Source organism: Bufo bufo, chromosome 1, assembly GCF_905171765.1.
Source record: "Bufo bufo chromosome 1, aBufBuf1.1, whole genome shotgun sequence".
NCBI lineage: Eukaryota > Metazoa > Chordata > Amphibia > Anura > Bufonidae > Bufo > Bufo bufo.
The window spans coordinates 634,573,542-634,595,181 of record NC_053389.1 but is presented as its reverse complement, the minus strand read 5'-3'; the positions used below and the strand labels follow the sequence as shown (position 1 = coordinate 634,595,181).

The following is a 21,640-nucleotide window of genomic DNA, read 5'->3' as shown; positions in this document are numbered from 1 at the left end:
GTGTTTGAGACTTTTTAAATGCTACTGTGACTAAATTGCCGTTTTTACCCTGCCCTCACCACTTTCTGAAAAGTGGGCATGGTAAGAGTGGAAAGGAGGTGGGGCCAGCAGACATAGCAAATTTTGTGTATCTTCTGCACAAGTTTTCTAGCATAAATGAAGACTGAAATCTATTGCTGCTACAAACTGCCGTAAATTTCAGTTTAGGCACACTGACTGCCAGAGGATGTGCTTAATTTTTGATGAGGTCTGCACCTCCTCCATAAGTTAAGTGTATCCTCCGGAAGCACAAGAGATGTTAAGACCGGAACATGCCAGTCTTGATAAATCTCCCACTTTGTTTCTAGATAAGGAGGTGTAGCTTATGATAAGAGGCATGGCCTAAAATGTGTTAATGTGAGTCAAAATTTTAGGGTAAAATAAGCCAGACAAGATATGGCAAAAGGAAGAGTGTCTAACATGTCTAGCAATGTGATACATTTGGCACATCATCTGACATTCTAGTGTAGTTTAAAGAGGACCTTTCATTACGATAAAAAATCTAAACTAAGTATACAGACTTAGTTTCCTTCTCCCAGGCTGGAGTGCTGGCCAATCGCAGCGCTCAGCTCATAGCCTGCGATTGGCCAGCGCTACAGCCTGGGAGAAGGAGATGCCCAGGAGAACAAGAGCAGGCTCCTCCCGGTTGAGCCGAAAATCTGAAGAGAACGGAGCGGCGCCCAGGGATAATAGTAAGTGCAGAGAGATCCGTGGGTGCCGCTCTCCATGTCTGTATACTTAGTTTAGATTTTTTATCGTAATGAAAGGTCCTCTTTAACATAAGTTTATAGAAGCACACACATGAAAAAATTTATTCTATATTAGAAAGGTGCATGATTTAAACTGTAGGGAAAGTATTCTTCTTATCAGTGACTGTGTTTGTGAGTTATAACCTCCCTTCTGATCCTTAGCTGTGTCATCTGACCAACTCTCTGATCTCAGACTGACACAGGACAGGAGGTCAGTTACTTCTCTATACATTTCTATGAGACTGACATTGAGGGTGCCATAGGAATACATAGAGAAACCGGTTTCAAGTCCACAAATAACGTGTTATTTCAAGAGTCAGAGTGTAGGTCACATGACACAGCTGAAGGGAGAGGGTATCTGACAAATACACTCAGTTTACTTCACTACAGTTTACATCATCCTCCTTTCTGTCAGAGAATAAAAGTTTTTGTGGAAGTGCTTCTTTAAGACAGTAATAATAAATCTGTACCATGTAACCCCTAGTAGCATTATAAAGAGCCTTTCCTGTGATGTCACATCAGTATCTTGCATGCCTGGCTCCATGTGCTTTGGTGAATGCACCAGATAGGGGTAAATACATGGGGGGCACATTTATTAAGATTTTCTTTTTAGACACCATTTTGTATAAGGCCCTGCAGTGGCAGTGGATCTGCAACAGGTATGTAGAGGTGCAGGCCTCTACATAACTTCAATGGATCCACTGCCGTTTCTAAATGTGAGACAGCTTCCTATCTGTCTGACATTTAGACCATTTTTTATGCCTACCGGCCTGTCCCCTTCCCCGTTCATACCACGGACACTTTTTTAGACCTGTCGTGAATAAGGAAAAGTTGCAGATTGCGGCGCAAAGGACCTGTGAGCAGTGATGGTCAGTTCGCAGTGTTCGCCAACGAACACATGCAGGCTGCCATCTTGACTCACCCGTCCGGCGATGCACAGGTAAGCCCTTACCTGTGCCGGGAGCTATTCTGAAATCAAAAGCAGTCACCGGGAGCAGGCAGTTCCGAGAACAGCCCGATGAAGGCCCCCGGCAGCTGTTCTTGGAACTGCCTGCTCCCGGTGACCGCATTTGATTTCAGACCGGCTCCCGGCACAGGTAAGGGCTTACCTGTGCATCGCCGGACGGGTGAGTAAAGATGTCAGCCCGCATGTGTTCGTTGGCGAACACTGTGAACTGACCATCACTGCCTGTGAGCCGCAATCTGCACCAGAAATATGCCAAATATAGGTGTATTTATGTTTAATAATGACCCCCATGGTGAGTAAATTCCTTAGTTATTATTTTTACTAGTTTTTTTGTAAGCATGTTCAGATTTAAGTAACAAATGGTAAATTTTGAGCTACTTACAAATCATATGTCGTACGTTGCCTTTTGATTTGCTTCCAGATGGATTATACAGTACATCAGCGAGCTTGACTGAACTAGAATTCATTTATTTAAAACGTGCGCTGAATATTTCTAATCTACTAAATACACACTTGGGAGAATCTTATTTATTAATTATTTATGCTTTGCATCTTGATGCTAGATTATGCTTTTTATCCAGTCAGACAATTTAGTCTTGATATCATGTTTCAATCTGTTCAGCTGTTTACCTTATCCCTCTCTCTCTTCAGCTCCTTGCTCGTACCCGCACGTGACTGCCTCCGCCTGCCAGGAGACTGGAAACCATTGTTTACTGGGAAGACAAAAAGACAACAAGAAAGGAAGTAATCGAATCAAGCCTAAGGCCCTAAAAAATATCTCAAAAGAGAGACCCAACTCTCTGGTGGACCTGAAAACATACAAGGACACAAAGATTTTAGTGGCTAAATTTCTGGAACATTCAAATTGTCGCCTGTCACCAGAAGTGCAACATGTTGTGAATAGTATTAAGTCTGTCATCAAATCAGATGAGCGGCACATGGAGGAAGCCATCTTTAGTGCCAACATTATAGATCAGGTAAATAAAATCGGCAAAGCATAGCTTGGAATACATGAATACAGCAGAACTAGACCTACCTCTCAGTCCTGCCTACAACCATCTAATCATCATAACTAGTACAATATACGCATATTGATTTTGTCAATTGAAAAAGTTGGCTTTGTCATTTGATATGAGGTGCCTTAGAGAGGACCTGTCACCACTCCTGACATGCCTGTTTTAACAGCTTCATGCATTCCCCATGTAATAACAATTCTGGAGTATCTATTCTTATGGCTCTATGTTGTGCCATTCCTTTATTATTTCTATTAGAAGTTAGGAATGAATTTCTAGCAGTCTGCAGTAAGGGTACAGAGGTGTAACCAGTTGGGAAAGGGGGGGGGGGGGGGGGGGGGGTACCTGCACAATCCCAAAATAGTAGCATTGATTGGAGTGAGTCTGTGAAGGTACACTCCCCCAAATGGTTACCGCCCCTCTGTATCCTTACTGCAGACTGCTAGCAATTCATTTATAGCTTCTAGAAGAAATAATAAAGGAATGACACAACATAGAGCCATAAGAATAGATGCTCCAGAATTGTTATTACATGGGGAATTCATGACTCTGTTAAACTAGGCATGTCAGGAGTGGTGAAAGGTCCTCTTTAAAGGAGTTTTCCAGGCTCCTGATATTGATGACCTATTCTCAGGATAGTTCATTAATATCCAATAGATGAGGCTCTGACATGCTGCCCACCTCCCCACATACACACAAATCAGCTGTCCCTGCAGCCTGCGGTGCTGAAGTTAACACTTTGAATGGAACAGGAAGCAAAGTGTAGGGGCCGTGCTGGATTACTACAGCTCAGCTCCTATTCACTTCAATAGTTCACCAATCGGATATTAATGACCTATACTGAGGATAGGTCATCAATATCAGGAGTCTAGAAAACCCCTTTAATATTAACAAACAAATTATCTTTAAAATAACCTATTGAAGAGTTGTCTTTTTTTGTAAACACTTATATTCCCTATTTTTTTAAAAACATTGGAGCACATTTTCTTACAATTCTACTAGGGATGAGTGAATCAACTTCGGATGGTACATCCGAAGTCAATTCACAAAGACCTTTGTTGTAATACTGCATGGAGTTCCTGCTTCGTACAGTATTAGAATGTATTGGCTCTGATGAGCCGAAGTTATTACTTTGCGAAGTCGAGCAAGACTTCCTGTAATAACTTCGGGAATTAATTAGTACTGTAAAAAACCTTGGTACCGAACTTGAGTTCAGTTCCAAGTTACCACTAGGAACTGAACCAGAGTTTGGTACCAAGGTTTTTTATAGTAAGAATTAATTCCCGAAAATATTACTAGAGATGTCGCGAACATAAAATTTTCCATTCACGAACGGCGAACGCGAATTTCCGCAAATGTTCGTGAACGGGCGAACCGCCATAGACTTCAATAGGCAGGCGAATTTTAAAACCCACAGAGACTCTTTCTGGCCACAATAGTGATGGAAAAGTTGTTTCAAGGGGACTAACACCTGGACTGTGGCATGCCGGAGGGGGATCCATGGCAAAACTCCCATGGAAAATTACGTAGTTGACGCAGTGTCGGGTTTTAATCCATAAAGGGCATAAATCACCTAACATTCCTAAATTGTTTGGAATAAGGTGCTTTAAAACATCCAGTGTGTGTATACGATCAGGTATGATGTTGTATCGATCAGGTAGTGTAAGGGTTACGCCCGCTTCACAGTGACAGACCAAACTCTGACAGACCAAACTCCCTGTTTAACGCACCGCAAACAGTCCATTTGCACAACCGCAAACTCCCCATTTGCACAAGGTTGGATACCAAGCTAGCCATGTCCCGTTCCTTGTCCTCACTGACGTCATTGAAGGTCTCTTCCTCCACCTAGCCACGTACAACACCAAGGGTCCCCAAAAGGTGACAACAAGCCCCCTGGGACGCCTGCTGTGGTTGGTCTTCCACCTCCTCAAAGCCACCTTCCTCCTCTGACTCCTCTTCTTCAGACTCCTCTCTCTGCGTTGCCGCAGGTCCAGCAATCGATGACAACAAGGCTGCTTCTGGTGGTCATGGTGACCACAACTCTTCCTCTTCATGCTCATCTACGGCCTGATCCAGCACTCTTCGCAGGGCACACTCCAGAAAAACCGCATATGGGATGAGGTCGATGATGTTGCCTTGGGTTTGACTGACCAGGTTTGTCACCTCCGCAAAAGGACGCATGAGCCTACAGCCATTGTTCATGAGCGTTCAGTAACGCGGCCCAAAAATACCAAGCATAGCAGAGACTGTCCTCTTTTTTTTTTATAAAAAAAATCTGTTCTTACCAGCTTAATCTCTGTTTTGTCCCCTATCAGGGGCCGGTGTATGAAATAGATTTTAGGAACCGGGAGATGGAAAAAGATGGTTGGTCGGTCCTCTTACTTCCAATTTGGGGCACTACGCATGCGCTGTGCAATGTACTGTGCCACCCTATATGAGTGGTGTGTTAAGTAGTACTATTCCTATCAGTTTAATCCCTGTTACTTCCTCTATCAGGGGCCGGTGTATGGAATAGATTTTAGGAACTGGGAGATGGAAAAAGTTGGTTGGTCGGTCCTCTTACTTCCAATTTGGGGCACTGCGCGTGCGCCGTGCAATGTACTGTGCCACCCTATATGAGTGGTGTGTTAAGTAGTACTATTCTTATCAGTTTAATCCCTGTTACGTCCCCTATTAGGGGACGTGTATCGAATAGATTTTAGACAACCGCAAAGAGCTGTCAATAGTTGGCACACTCATTACATACATTTTATTCCTCTATGCGTCAATCTTGGTGTAGTGATGACTGTGCTCGTGCGCACGTTTGGGAGATTGCAGGCGATGGCGGTTTTTCAAAGCCTATGGTCGTGCTGAGGTAGTTCAGTGACAGTTAAGTGACCCAGAAAACAATGATTCTGCAGTGTGGGCCGATTGTTGGCCTAGTAGGCTTTAATGATCACCTTAGATGATCACAAAGAAAATTAATGTTTTTTCTATGCAAAATTATCCAGCTTTTGGTCTGTTCACAATGAAGCAACGACCTTATCATCTGGGGTGTGCCAACATTGCCATCATAGAGGTGATCGCTTCATTGTGAAACGCAAGCCCCTTCACCACGACAAGGTAACGATCACGAAGGGGAATTGACACATGTATGTGCCTTTTTTTTGTTTTGTTTTTGCAGCCACAGTGCAGCACCACAGGCCAGAAAAATTAGGCATGTACACATGCCTGAAAAATTAGGTATTGTTGCAGCTGCTGCAGTAGCAGCGGCCGGAAAAATTGATGTTTTCCAGGCAGAAAGTGCACTAAAACATTGCGGCTTGAACCCTAGTTGGTGGTGGAGAAGTCACGCAAGTCATCCGGCATGCAGAGATTAAATACAGCAGCGTGTGGACCATTTTTAGCCCAAGACATCTCATCAGGCCTTCTTCAGTCAAATGCATCCCCCACTGTCAGTCCCTTCGGGATCCATGCCTCATTCATCTTAATAAAGGTGAGGTAATCTAGACTTTTTTGACCTAGGCGACTTCTCTTCTCAGTGACAATACCTCCTGCTGCGCTGAAGGTTCTTTCTGACAGGACACTTGAAGCGGGGCAGGCCAGAAGTTCTATCGCAAATTGGGATAGCTCAGGCCACAGGTCAAGCCTGCACACCCAGTAGTCAAGGGGTTCATCGCTCCTCAGAATGTCGATATCTGCAGTTAAGGTGAGGTAGTCTGCTACCTGTCGGTCGAGTCGTTCTCTGAGGGTGGACCCCGAAGGGCTGTGGCGATGCGTAGGACTTAAAAAGCTCTGCATGTCCTCCATCAACAACACGTCTGTAAAGCGTCCTGTCCTTGCCCGCGTGGTCATGGTAGGAGGAGGATTACTTTCACCACTTAGATTCCCGTTATGCTGTGACATCACCCATATACGCTGTGTAAAGCATACTTTTTAACTTGTTTTGGAACTGCTGCATCCTTTCCGACTTCTGTTAATTTGGTAACATTTCAGCCACTTTCTGCTTATACCGGGGGTCTAGTAGCGTGGACACCCAGTACAGGTCGTTCTCCTTCAGCCTTTTTATACGAGGGTCCCTCAACAGGCATGACAGCATGAAAGACCCCATTTGCACAAGGTTGGATGCCGAGCTACTCATGTCCCGTTCCTCATCCTCATTGATCTCATTGAAGGTCTGTTCTTCCCCCCAGCCACGTTCAACACCACGGGTACCAGATAGGTGACAACGAGCACCCTGGGTTGGTCTTCCTCCTCCTCAAAGCCAAATTCCTCCTCTGACTCCTCTTCCTCAGACTCCTCTTCCAGCGTGATGATAAGGCTGTTTCTGGTGGTGATGGTGACCACAACTCTTCCTCTTCACGCTCATCTATGGCCTGATGCAGCACTCTTCGCAGGGCAGGCTCCAGGAAGAAAACAAATGTGATGATGTCGCTGATGGTGCCTTCGGTGCGACTGACTAGGTTTGTCACCTCCTCAAAAGGACGCATGAGCCTACAGGCATTGCGCATGAGCGTCCAGTAACGTAGCAAACAAATACCCAGCTCTGCAGAGGCTATCCTAGCACCCCGGTCATACAACTACTCGTTGACGGCTTTTTCTTGTTGGATCAGGCGGTCGAACATTAGGAGTGTTGAATTCCAACGTGTCAGGCTGCCGCAAATCAAGCGCCTCACTGGCATGTTGTTTCGCCGCTGAATATCGGAAAAGTGCGCCATGGCCGTGTAGGGACGCCTGAAATGGCCACACACCTTCCTGGCCTGCTTGAGGACGTCCTGTAAGCCTGGGTACTTATGCACAAAGCGTTGTACGATCAGATTCAACACATGTGCCATGCACGGCACATGTGTCAACTTGCCCAAATTCAATGGCGCCAATAAATTGCTTCCGTTGTCACACACCACTTTGCACTCCAGTTGATGTGGGGTCAGCCACTGATCCACCTGTGCATTCAGGGCGGACAGGAGTGCTGGTCCGGTGTGACTCTCTGCTTTCAGGCAAGTCAACCCCAAGACAGCGTGACACTGTCGTATCCGGGATGTGGAATAGCCCCTGGGGAGCTGGGGGGGTGCAGTTGATGTGGAGCAAGACGCAGCAGCAGAAGAGGACTCAGCCGAGGAAGTTAGTGAAGAGGATGGAGTAGGAGGAGTAGAGGAGGTGGCAGCAGGCCTGCCTGCAGGTCGTGGCGGTGTCACCAACTCCTCTGCAGAGCCACGCATTCCATGCTTGGCAGCCGTCAGCAGGTTTACCCAATGCGCAGTGTGCCCTGACCGTTCTTTGCAGACCAGGTATCAGTGGTCAGATGGACCCTTGCCCCAACACTGTGTGCCAGACATGCCATGACTTCCTTTTCCACAATCGAGTACAGGTTGGGGATTGCCTTTTGTGAAAAAATATTTCGGCCGGCCCATTAGCTACAAATTTTTGTAAGGCCCCAGACTCCACCAGCTTGTATGGTAAAAGCTGGCGGGCTAAGACTAGTTCCGACAAGCCAGCTGTCAGACGCCGGGCAAGGGGGTGACTCTGTGACATTGGCTTCTTACTCTCAAACATTTCCTTGACAGACACCTGACTGTGGGCAGATGAGCAGGAACTGCTGAAGGTGAGAGGCGGAGTTGCGGGTGGTTGAGAGGGGGCAAGGAGGACAGCAGTGGTTGACATGTCTGAAGATGCTGGACCAGGAGGAGGATGGTGGCTTTGAGTTTGTGTGCTGCTTGTACTCATCATGTGTTGATCCCATAGGCATTTGTGATGTGAGATCATGTGCCTTTGCAAAGCAGTTGTACCTAGGTGGGTGTTGGACTTCCCACGACGTTTTTTTTGGCACAGGTTGCAAATGGCATCGCTGTTATCAGAGGCAGACACACAAAAAAAAATGGCACACTGCTGAGCTTTGCAATGACGGCATTCTGGTGGTGGCAACAGCATGCGTTGATTGGCGTGCTGTCTGGCTGACCCCGGGTGCCGATACATGCTGTCTGACTGTGCCAATAGCTCCTTGCGACGACCTCTCCCTGCTTCCAACTTGTCTCCTCCTCCTCTCTGTCTCCCCATCTGAACTTTCCCCCTGTTCTTCTTCTCTTCGAGCGGGCACCCACGTGACATCCACGGACACATCGTCATCATCAACCGCTTCACTTGTATCTGACAACTCAGCAAAGGAAGCAGCAGCGAGTACAACATCATCATCATCACACCGTACGTCCATGTGTGTAATGCTGCCTGACTGAGACATATCCCTGCTATCTACATCCTCTGGCAATAATGGTTGCGCATCACTCATTTCTTCCAACTGATGTGTAAATAACTCCTCTGACAGATCAAGCGAAGCGGCTGTGGTGCTAGTGTTGGTGGTGGCGGCGGGCGGGCGAGTGGTAACTTGAGAGGTGCCCTCGAGTTCAGGGTACGTGGCCTCTGAACACTGGGCATTATTCTAGGGCCAAAGGAAATCACAGCACCACGACGGCCCCTGCGGTGTGGCCTGCTTCTGCCTATCATTTTTTTTTAGATTAGTGGTACTATGCGAGCAAGGTACTGTGCCACCCGATATGAGTGGTGGGCACTGGCAGTGGGCACAGTACAGTCAGTGGGCCTGACACACACTGGCAGGCAACTGCAATTATATTAAAGGGTAAAAATTAAATTACTTTTTTATCTGCAAGGTACTGTGCCACCCGATATGAGTGGTGGGCACTGGGCACAGTATAGTCTGTGGGCCTGACACTCACTGGCAGGCAACTGCAATTATATTACAGAGAAAAAATTCAATGAATTTTTTATCTGCAAGGTACTGTGCCACCCGATATGAGTGGTGGGCAGTGGGCACAGTACAGTCTGTGGGCCTGACACTCACTGGCAGGTAACTGCAATTATATTACAGAGACAAAATTAAATGACTTTTTTATCTGCAAGCTACTGTGCCACCCTATATGAGTGGTGGGCACTGGCAGTGGGCACAGTACTGTCAGTGGGCCTGACACACACTGGCAGGCAACTGCAATTATATTACAGAGAAAAAATTAAATTACTTTTTTTATCTGCAAGGTACTGTGCCACCCGATATGAGTGGTGGGCACTGGCAGTGGGCACAGTACAGTCAGTGGGCCTGACACTCACTGGCAGGCAACTGCAATTATATTACAGAGAAAAAATTGAATGACTGTTTTATCTGCAAGGTACTGTGCCACCCAATATGAGTGGTGGGCACTGGCAGTGGGCACAGTACAGTCAGTGGGCCTGACACACACTGGCAGGCAACTCCAATTATATTACAGAGAAAAAATTAAATGACTTTTTTATCTGCAAGGTACTGTGCCACCCGATATGAGTGGTGGGCACTGGCAGTGGGCACAGTACAGTCAGTGGGCCTGACACACACTGGCAGGCAACTGCAATTATATTAAAGGGTAAAAATTAAATGACTTTTTTATCTGCAAGGTACTGTGCCAACCGATATGAGTGGTGGGCACTGGCAGTGGGCACAGTACAGTCTGTGGGCCTGACACACACTGGCAGGCAACTGCAATTATATTACAGAGAAAAAATTAAATTACTTTTTTATCTGCAAGGTACTGTGCCACCCGATATGAGTGGTGGGCACTGGCAGTGGGCACAGTACAGTCAGTGGGCCTGACACTCACTGGCAGGCAACTGCAATTATATTAAAGGGTAAAAATTAAATGACTTTTCTATCTGCAAGGTACTGTGCCACCCGATATGAGTGGTGGGCACTGGCAGTGGGCACAGTACAGTCTGTGGGCCTGACACTCACTGGCAGGCAACTGCAATTATATTACAGAGAAAAAATTAAATTAATTTTTTATCTGCAAGGTACTGTGCCACCCGATATGAGTGGTGGGCAGTGGGCACAGTACAGTCAGTGGGCCTGACACACACTGGCAGGCAACTGCAATTATATTACAGAGAAAAATTAAATAACTTTTTTATCTGCAAGGTACTGTGCCACCAGATATGAGTGGTGTGCACACAGTACAGTCTGTGGGCCTGTGGCCTCTCACACACGGGCAGGCAACTGCAATATATATATAGGTAAATAAAATAAAAAGCAGACTGATGTACCAGCCCTAAAAAGGGCTTTTTGGGGTGCTGTCAGGACGCTGTCCTTACAGCAGATGAGTATTTAAGGACTGGAGTGGTCACAGAACACTGGCCTAGCTAACGATTTCCCTATTAATTCAGCAGCAGCACTCTCCCTGCTCTAACTAACACTGCAGCTTCAGAATGAATCTAAGATGGATGCTGTCCTTGCTTTTTGATAGGAGGTGGGAGGGTCTGGGAGGGAGGGTATGCTGATTGGCTGGAATGTGTCTGCTGACTGTGAGGTACACCGTCAAAGTTTGCTCAATGATGATGTATAGGGGGCGGACCGAACATTGCATATGTTCGCCCGCCACGGCAAACGCGAACAAGCGATGTTCGCTGGGAACTGTTTGCCAGTGAATAGTTCGGGACATCTCTAGTTATTACAGGAAGTCTTGTGTGACTTTGCGAAGTAATAACTTTTGCTCATCGGAGCCAATACATTCTAATACTGTACGGAGCGGGAACATCCGAAGTTGATTCACTCATCCCTAGTAGAATTGTAAGATAATGTGCTCGAATGTTTTAAAAAAAAAGTGTTTACTAAAAAAGACAACTCTTAAGTAGGTTATTTTAAAGATAAAAAATCTTGCGTGAGTTTGTAAAGTAATAACTTCATCTCATCGAAGCCAATACATTCTAATACTGTACGGAGCTGGAACTCTTTACAATATTACAACAAAGTTTTTTGCAAATCGACTTTGGATGTACCATCTGAAGTTGATTTGCTCTTCCCTAAATTCTACATTGTACTATTCCTCTGTAATTCCTCCCAGAAATGTATGAATAGATTGACAACTGTAGTTACCAATTGAGAGTGCAATCCTATACAGTCTGATACTGTACAATCAGTGCTGACTGTACAGGAACACACTTCTTCGACAAGGGGCATAGAAATTCCCAGTTATCAATTTATTCATCAATTTATAGGAGTGATAACCAAGATGCCATAAAAAAAAGAATTTTAAGAAAATAATTTATAAGAATTATTTTATACAAGTGTTTACCAATACAGACAAGTCAGTAGGGCTGCAAGTTATAGACAGTAGGATCTGAGCAGATTAATATATACAGTTTTATGGGAAAAGATTCAATAAAACTTGTAATTTACTCATTGAAATCTCTGCTCTTTTTCTGTTTAGGAGTCATGTGGGTGGTGCCACATTGATTGACAGCTAATTCTTTATGCCTTAGAATACACATTAAAAGTTATTTAAACCACCTCCCAAGTATATTAAGGCAGTGTTCTTATTATGCACATCATATACAGTATATGATGTTTTAGGCTTTTTTAACTTTATAAAAACACTTTTACAATAAAGACAATAATCACATGCATTATTTATCAAGAAAGAAGAGGCTTACAAAGCAACTTTTCTTAGTAATTGGAAAATATTCTGTACAATGCCTTTTTGAATTATTAACTTTCAGTTAAATTATCAAAATCCAATAATAAATGAAAGATAATTACTCACTCCAAGTCCTGGCAGGCGAGCTGCTATTCATCTTATGTTCTTGATTCTTTTAAATAATTACGTCTCCTGGAACATTTTCCTTTAGTGTAATGTGTAGCATGCTAGAACAGCTTATGATATTTGGAATATTGCTGATACGGCGATACTGTCAATATTGCAGCTCATTTAGTACTATGAGTTTTTTATTGCTGAGGCATGGGTTCTGAGCACCATTGCATAAACCGTTACAGGAAATATCACCTAGTGTGTGCCTTTATAATACTGAGGGACAGAGGGAACTTTGGGCTGTCTCAGGCATCAGGGCTCAGTTGTGCCTTCTATCTCTGCACCCCTATATCTATACCCCTCATAGGAAGAATGTAAAGATATACTCAGAATGTGAATATATACTCAGAGTTCATAAATCAATGTAACAATTACTATATGAGAGAGTTGAGACTGTTCTAGTTATTTGACTAATTAATTTCTGTTCAGTCAGTCTTACAAATCTGAACATCAGTAATTATAGTATTCAGGTTTTAAAGGGTTTCTATCACTTCGTTTCACCTATTTAGCTTTCAGACACTAGCGATCCGCTAGTGTCTGCTTTATCTAACCATCCTAATATAAGAGCTTATTGTCCTGCCGTTTAGCTAAAAAAATAACTTATATAGATATGCAAATGAGCCTCTAGGTGCTATGGGGGCGTGATTAGCACCTAGAGGCTCCGTCTACCTTAACAAACTGCCGCCGCCCAGCGCGTCCCTCCAGCCCGCCCATCTCCAGCTGAAGCGATCCTCTCCGTGCGCGTCTCTGTTTTGCGCATGCGCAGTGAATGTCTGATGCTTCCCTGCTCAGACATCTCCACTGCGCCTGTTCCTCGGAGCACTATGACGTCATCGGCGCAGGCGCAGTGGAGATGTCTGAGCAGGGAAGCGATCAGACATTCACTGCGCATGCGCCGAATACGAGGAGCATCGCATTCCGGAGGAGATGGGCGGGCTGGAAAGGGGACGCGCTGGGCGGCGGCAGTTTGTTAAGGTAGACGGAGCCTCTAGGTGCTAATCACGCCCCCATAGCACCTAGAGGCTCATTTGCATATCTATATAAGTTATTTTTTTAGCTAAACGGCAGGACAATAAGCTCTTATATTAGGATGGTTAGATAAAGCAGACACTAGCGGATCGCTAGTGTCTGAAAGCTAAATAGGTGAAACGAAGTGATAGAAACCCTTTAAGATGACAATTAGGGATGAGCAAATTTCATATTTTGAAGTCCGTGTGCAGGTTCGTGTAGTGATATTTACTGAATTGCCTTATGGAATCCGTTAACACGTACCATGGGTAACAGAATCCATAACGCAATTCAGTAAATAACACAACACGAACCCGTACACAAACTTCAAAATATGAAATTCGCTCATCCCTAATGACAAAATTAAAGTGTACCTTACATTTCAAATATACATTATTAAAAGTGATTCTAAATTTCACAAAATGTTTTTTTTTATATATATATAATTTATTTATGTATTTATTTATTAGTTTTCCAACCGAAGTAAGCACCTGAAGTTTAGGTGCCTATCTTACTTTGCAATCTGTCCACTCGGACAGATTGCATTTAGCTTTTGGACTATGTATTTTGCTGAAATTATTTTATATCAGTGGAGTTGTGATGGCTTGTTTTTGTGGGATGAGCTGTTTCTTTCATGTTTTGGAAATTGAGGCAGTCAAATAGTAGCAATACTGCAACAAGAGACTGCATTAGGGCTTGATTTCCGTGGAACGAGCTGTCATTTTTACTGTTACAATTTTATACATAGCTTTTAGATAGCATATTATACTGTACAGGGGCGGATTGGCCATAGACCCTACAGGGAAATTTCCCAGTGGTTCGATGCCCAGGGGGCTGCTCAAGCCTTCCTCTCTGCCCCTGGCAGGGTACATAATGAGATGTCAGTGGTAATTAACCCAGTGAAAATAAGCTACTCATGTACCCGGCCAGTGACCTTACTTACCTCTTGAATTCAACTTCTGTGGCCTGCACCTCACCTCCTAAGCCCCCTGATCATATGTTAATCAGAGACAACTGGAGAAGGACAGAAAATGGCATCTGTTGATGGCCACCACAGAGGGAAAACTTTTGGGGCAGTATTATTCTGCACTTTGGTATTTGGTTCTGCTGGGATGGTATTTCGCACTATGGTATTGTTGACTCCACCTACATGTGTTGCCCCACCTTCTTTTAAGTTGGGCCTACCTACAACATGGGGCCACTTTTAGTTTTTGTTTTCAGGGCCACTTTAAGTTCCTAGTCCGCCCCTGATACTGTACCATTTTGTTAAGGTGAGGTTACCAAAAGCAGCATTACCAGCACAGTTTTTTTGTTTTGTTTACATATACCATGTGGGATAAGTAACATTGTAATTTTATGGATACATACATAGGCTTAGAGGTCAGAGGGAACATTGGCACAATTACCAACAGATTGTGACTGGACGCTTTGAAGTGAAGTGGCATAGACGGGGGGGGGGGGGAACAAGCTGTTTCCCACTAGGGCTCATGAGCCTTTATCTATGCCCCTGGAAATAACCCATATTAGATCATTGACAATTGCCCTTGTTAGGTGAAATAATTTCTCATACCAATAAAACACCCACTTCAAGGTGTCTAATAAAGATAACTTGTAATGCAGTTTATTATTTTAAATTCATGTATCAAATCATCCAACTCAACACCTTGCAGCATAGAGTCCAATAGTCTCTACTCCAGGCAGTAAAGAAAATCCTTCTTTGCTTACAAGGAAACCTTCTTTCTTGAGACATACTGGATGCCACTGTAATGAACATAAACCATAGTTATCTTTTATAGTGGCCATATTTATGCAATTTTTATGCAAATGTTTGTATAGAGAGAGAAGGTCATCAGCCTCTTCAGTCATCTTATTGGTTTTATCCAAGTGTTAACCATGGTTATTTTATTAACAGGTAATCACAAGCTCTCAGCACAGTGTCAGTATGTCTAGAAAACGACTGCAAGAAGACCTTCACCTACGAAGCTGTGGTGCTCTCAGTTCTCCAGTGACATTTCTACACAGGATACATCTAATACGAGAAATGGACCATGACAGACAACAGAATGTTATTGGAGTCTGTAGAGAAACCATCCTTTGACAACCGCTTTTTAAAAGATTGCATGCAAAGACTGAGGACATTGAAATCCAATTCATTCACCAACACCCACCAACAACATGGCATCTCCGATCTGAACATGGTCATGCATGGGACAATAGACTCCTGTTCAAAGAGGTCCCTGAATGTATTATGTTCTGCACCAACAATGCAAGCTTTATTTCCTCAAAAAAAGCCTTTTCTGGAATACTCACCTAAACTTTAATCTATTTTTTCATTTAAAATAGAGATTTGGATATTGCTGCCATGTAGCTTCATGAAATGTATACCATCTTCCCAACAGTTGCCGCTTCCCAGAAAAGGGAGCCATTATCTGGTCCTGCAAACTTGCAGATCACATTTAAGGTATATCCTGTCTGTACCATCATTGAAAGGTAGCATAACATATAAATGGAGAAAAATCTTCGGAAAAAGAAGAATCTTGCAACCTCAGCGTTGTATTACTTTATGTACCTCAAGGTGTTTTCACAAAGTGGTTTAATAAAAAAAAAAAAATATCTTGTTTTTTTATTTATAGTAAATTCTATATAGGTTGTGTAAGGCTTGTTTTTGGTAGAGGCTAATATGACATGTCATAAAAGTAAAACTGGTGGCAGCTGAGAGAACCCAAATTCAAAACAAACATACAATAAGTCCTCAGTTTTAGGCTACATTCACACGACCGTATGAATGGATCCCCATCCACTCCACAAATTTGCGGAACGAGTGCGGACCCATTCATTTCAATGGGCCTGCAAAAGATGCGGGCAGCACATTGTGTGCTGTCCACATCCGTAGTTCCGTTTCACGGCCCCGCAAAAATATAAAGCCTGTCCTATTCTTCTCCGCAATCACAGACAAAAATAGGCATTTTCTATATAGTGCCGGCTATGTGCAGTACGCAGATGAAGACATTCAGGGCTATATATGTTTAACTAATGTGATTGCTCCTAGAATCTGATGCATAATGCCACATTAAGTTTTAGACCTATTTATGAAGCAATGTCTTGGTAGGCAAGGGTGCATAGCTTGGTTGAAAATGGAGTGGCTTAGCTCAATAGGACTTGGCTTAAGGGGTTATCATGGAAAAGATAATTATGACTTATCCTCAGGATAGGTCATCATTATTACATCGGCAAGTGTCCAAGTCCCTGCACCCCCGCCAATCAGCTGTTTCAGGAAGCTGCTGCATTTACCTGAGCTTTGGTGAGCTATGCAGGGTCCCTGTAGCTTTCCAAGGAGAGTGCTGTACATCGTATAGTGGCAGTGCCTGGTATTGTAGCTCAGCCCCATTGACTTGAATGGGATTGAGCTGCAACTAGGCCTGTTGTTTTTGACTTTTCAGAAACTCTAGTTTCTGAAATTCTAGTTTCACACTAGCATTAAAGAGATCTGGCAGGCTGTTCCGATAGGGAATAATCTGCTGGAGGTCTCTGGATCCGACATTGCCGGACACTGCCTGAGTACCCGCTGGCCCCATTAGAGGGGTTGTCCGGGCTCAGAGCTGAACCCGGACATATCCCCATTTTCACCCAGGCAGCCCGCCTGACTTGAGCATTGGAGCAGTTCATGCTCCGATGCTCTCCTTTGCCCTGCATTGAATTGCGCAGGGCAAATGCATTTTCAGGAGTTCCGGTGACGAACCGTGCTCTCCATGGGGCTCCCAGGCGGTAAAATGGCTAGGGCAGCGCTAATGCCCGCCCATCAGAGCCAGTGACATCACCGAACAAACTTCTGGGCGGAAGCCTCCGCCCAGCAGTGTGTTATTGTAAATAAAAGAGGCCTTGCTCTGCGCGATCCAGCACAGGGAAAGGGAGCGCATCGGAGCATGAAATGCTAACACCAGGGGGGCTGCCTGGGTGAAATTATGGGTATGTCCGGGTTCAGCTCTGAACCCGGACAACCCCTTTAAATGTAATGGGGACTGGCGAAGATTCGTTCACAACCCGCAAAATATGCTGAGAATCGGCCAGACAAATGCAGCTGCTTGCAGTGATTTGCCCGACTAATTCTCGGCATGATTGCTGGGTTGTGGCCAGATCTCTGCCAGTACCCGTTATATTTAATGGGGTCAGTGGGTATTACAATGCTGGATCCAGAGAACTCTGGCCATAACAGCCTGTTGGATCTCTTTAACGCTATGAAACTAGCCTAACAGAAGTAATAATATGGTAAGTAGCAACAAAAATCCAGATGATTGTCTTTTTCTCTACCATTTTTTATCACATCTATTCCTTACAGTTTTAATTGTTTTTTTTAATGATTCCAGCTGCACAAACCAATTTACCAGTAGAAAGAATTGCATTATCTTTCTTACTATTCAGCACAAAGAGAAAGTTCAGCCTCATAGGCTTTTTTCATTCCCCCCCCCTTTTTTTTTTATTCCCCCTGCCCCTTTTCCTTCTTTCTCATCCCCTCCCCTCTACAAATTAAATAAAATCTCAATCCTCCAAATGAGGTTAAATGAGGTTAAGAACAATGGGGAAAGGGAAATATAGAAAAAGAAAGAAACAAAAAGAGGAAAAAAGAAAACCAAAAAATAATCTCAGTGTAAGCGATTCTCAATGGTTTTTCCATATAAATTAAAGAAATTCGACCACAGTTCATCCGAATCAATCCCAGTGCATATGTGAAACAGCATTAAAACTATCACAAAAATACAAAATATAAAAGTTCATGCACACATGTGTAACAGTATCCTGTAGGCTTTAGAGGGGTCCAACAGACACATTCAGAACTCATGGGAAAATGGCTCATTCATAGAATCTGGAGGTGGCTTTTTCAAATAGACCAGGAGGCAGGAGATATAATAAAACAGATGGGAGCTGAGAGAGAACAGACAGTCAAACCTTCCAATCCCCTCGAGGTTAGAATGGAGGCAGGAGATGGCTCGTTCGGGAACCTAGGCAGCAGAGGCAACATCGCTCCAGGCTGAGACAGGGATGAAAAGAGCACACAAGCACCCAAGTGCGGGAGTCACCATGGGGAACACACTCAGCGATGCGTGGCCTCCAGTGTTCAGAGCGGCATCGCTACATGCGGTCACAGAAGTACATCACAGGCATGGAAGGAGGAGAGGAGAGGGCACGACGTAGCTCTGCCCTACGTTATCGCGTCACGCTGGTCCTAGGACTCTCATAGTCTTTTTTCAAACCAATAAAAATAGCCTCCAATACATTATCTAGGGTCATGTACATATTGCAGACACAGGAAAAAGATCTATGAAGACCTACCACAGAGGAATACAGATATGTATTCAACTATTTGGATGTCTTTTATACATTGTTGTGGTGGGTTGTTTTTATTGGCTTGACAAAGGCCATATGAGACCAAATAATTTCCTATTTATTTGCAGTTTTTTTTGTGTTCTGGGAATTCTGCCAGATGAGGTCAGTTAAGCTTCTATCCAAGATAGCACAGGCGACAAAGAAATAGAGACAGTAACTTCTTTTTTAGCTTTTCTTAAACTTTATTAAAATCCCAATAAATATGTTTGCAAATAATTGAATTTTAAAGTGTTTCTGACCATGTTCTGCTTTATAGTCATGCTCTACCTACTATTTCTATCATATGGATTTACAAAAAACCTAATTCTAAAGCTTTGAAAAAATATATATTAAAATGCATTAATTATAAATATATTGGGGCCCTTGTAATAACTCATTCCCATACAGTGAAACCCGGACACTGTCAAGGTGTCACCACGTGTTGATGCTCTCTGGAAGTGATGGTATGGCGTGGTGCACCCCAAAGGAAATTAAGTCCAGAGAGTCAGGGTCTGCAGTTAACCAGTGTGCTTCTTTACTGGAGGAACTCAAGTGCAAAACAACAAGGCAAGGCACTTGGATGGCTTCTCCAGTCTCCTTCCAGGCAGAACAAGGGTTTGATGCAGAGGAAAGACCTGAGCTAGCTGTTCCTCTCTCTCTCTCTCTCTCAGAAGGTTGGTACCCAGGCCAAAGTTTAGTGATCCAAAGTCTGTAGTAGAGTATCCCTGTCTCATCGTCTTCTTTTGGTCACTCAAGTAGTCTGGCAAAGTCTCTTCCTCTAAGCACTGATACCTAACTGCCGAACACTAGGGTCTCTGACTGCTCTCCTTATATACAGTTTGTAGCTGAACTAGAACCTTCTAGTGGGAGGGGTGGAGTGGAGAAACACAGCCCAAACAAATACAATGTTACACCTTTCGTCTCTCATAGACTTGCATTAGAACTTTAACCCCTTCCAGACTGCCATACAGCTATATACGTCCTATCTGCACATACCCCATGCAGCTAGCACTTGTATAGAAGCTCTTTAATCCAAGCTTCTGCCTCTGCCCTGCTGATGTCACAGACAGCATACAGTTTAATAATGCCGGCAAGGGACTAATCTTAAGGGTGGTCCCTTGCCGGCAATCGATCCAATTGGTTAGTCTGTGCAGACTAACCAATCGGATCGCGGCAGTGTAAAAGTGCCTGTTCAGGGTCTGATCTGCACTCTGCAGGTCAGAGCCTGAAATCAGGTAATGTGTCCTTGTGCTGGCCCCATCTGTGCCCCCCCCGTGCACCTCCAACTTCCCCCCTGTGAGCCCTTTTTGCCGGGCAGGCGCTCTCCTGTTCCACCATCTGCCCCTGATGTGGTCCCCCCCATCCATGTATCCTGCCCCCAACTGTGCCCCTGATGCGGTCCCGCTGCACACCCATGTATCCTGCCCGCATCTGTGCCGCCTGCCCCTGATGCGGTCCACCTGCTGTATATGATGGCGGTGGCTCCGTTCCTGAGCCGCTGCCATCAGCAGCGAGTGTCAGCTGTATGCTGACACTCTGCTGTAACCCTTTAGATGCCACAGCAGCGGCATCCATGGGGCTAATAGAGGGAGGGGGCTCCCTCTCTCAACCATCGGTGCTGCTGCACTGCGATGGCAGCACCCGATGGCTGCCATGGCAACCGGACACTTTGCAAAGGCATCTGGTGTTGCCATCTACAGGACATCTGATAGTACTATACTTTGCAATGCAATAGCATTTCAAAGTATAGTACAGCCATCAGCCCCACTGGATCTTCAAGATTCAAGTGAGACTTGATAAAAACAAAGTGAAAATAATAAAAGTAAAAATAAAAAAATAAAAATGTAAATTAAAAATAAATTGTCTTTTCCTATAAAAAAAATGTAAACATATATTTTTGAGATATTAGGTATCACCCCGTCCGATAAACATAAAAAAAAATAGAAATAACAACTGTGTCAAAAAAGCCATTTTTGTCACCTTACATCACAAAAAGTGCAACACAGAGCGATCAAAAAGGCGTATGTCAAACAAAATGGCACCAATAAAACCGTCACCTCATCCCGCAAAAAATAAGACCCTACATAAGAAAATCACTCAAAAAATAAAACAACTGTAGCTCTCAGAACATGGAGACACTAAAACATCATTTTTTTATTTCAAATATGCTATTATTGTGTTAAAGTGAAATAAATAAAAAAAAGTGTACATATTAGGTATCGCCGCGTCCATAACAACATGCTCGATAAAAATATCACATGACCTAACCCCTCAGGTGAACACTGTAAAAAAATAAAAATAAAAACAGTGCCAAAAAAGCCATTTTTGTCACCTTACATCACAAAAAGTGCAACACCAAGCGATCAAAAAGGCGTATGCCCCCCAAAATAATAGCAATCAAACCGTCACCTCATCCTGCAAAAAATGGTATACATATTAGGTATTGCCACATCCGAAACGATCTGCTCTATAAAACTTTCACATGACCTAACCCCTCAGATGAACGCTGTAAAAATAAATAAATAAAAACTGTTCCAAAACAACAATTTTTTTTGGTCACTTTGCCCCATAAAGTGTAATAATGAATGATCAAAAGATCCTATGTACCCAAAAATGGTACCAATAAAAACCTCAACTCTTTCTGCAAAATATGAGCCCCTGCATAAGATGATCGGCAGAAAAATAAAAAAAATATGGCGTTCAGAAAATGGACACACAAAAACATAATTTATTTTTCAAAAATGCTTTATTATGTAAAACTGAAACAAACAAACAAAGTAGACATATTTGATATCATTGCGTCTGTAACAACCTGCTCTATAAAAATAGCAACATATCCTGTCAGATGAATCTTGCAACAAAAAAAACTGTGCCAAAACAGCAATTTTTTGGTTACCTTGCCTC

The 21,640-nt window shown here is 43.8% G+C and overlaps 1 protein-coding gene across 1 annotated transcript in view; it reads left to right on the top strand.

Annotated features, from left to right (window-relative positions):
• Positions 1-15,473, top strand: part of FAM189A1 (family with sequence similarity 189 member A1) — a 489,297-nt gene extending 473,824 nt beyond the window's left edge. The window contains exons 8-9 of the mRNA XM_040413849.1: positions 2,407-2,732; positions 15,288-15,473. Coding sequence (XP_040269783.1) covers positions 2,407-2,732; positions 15,288-15,473 — 512 coding nt within the window. The remainder of the gene's footprint in view (positions 1-2,406; positions 2,733-15,287) is intronic.
• Positions 15,474-21,640: the final 6,167 nt, after the last annotated feature.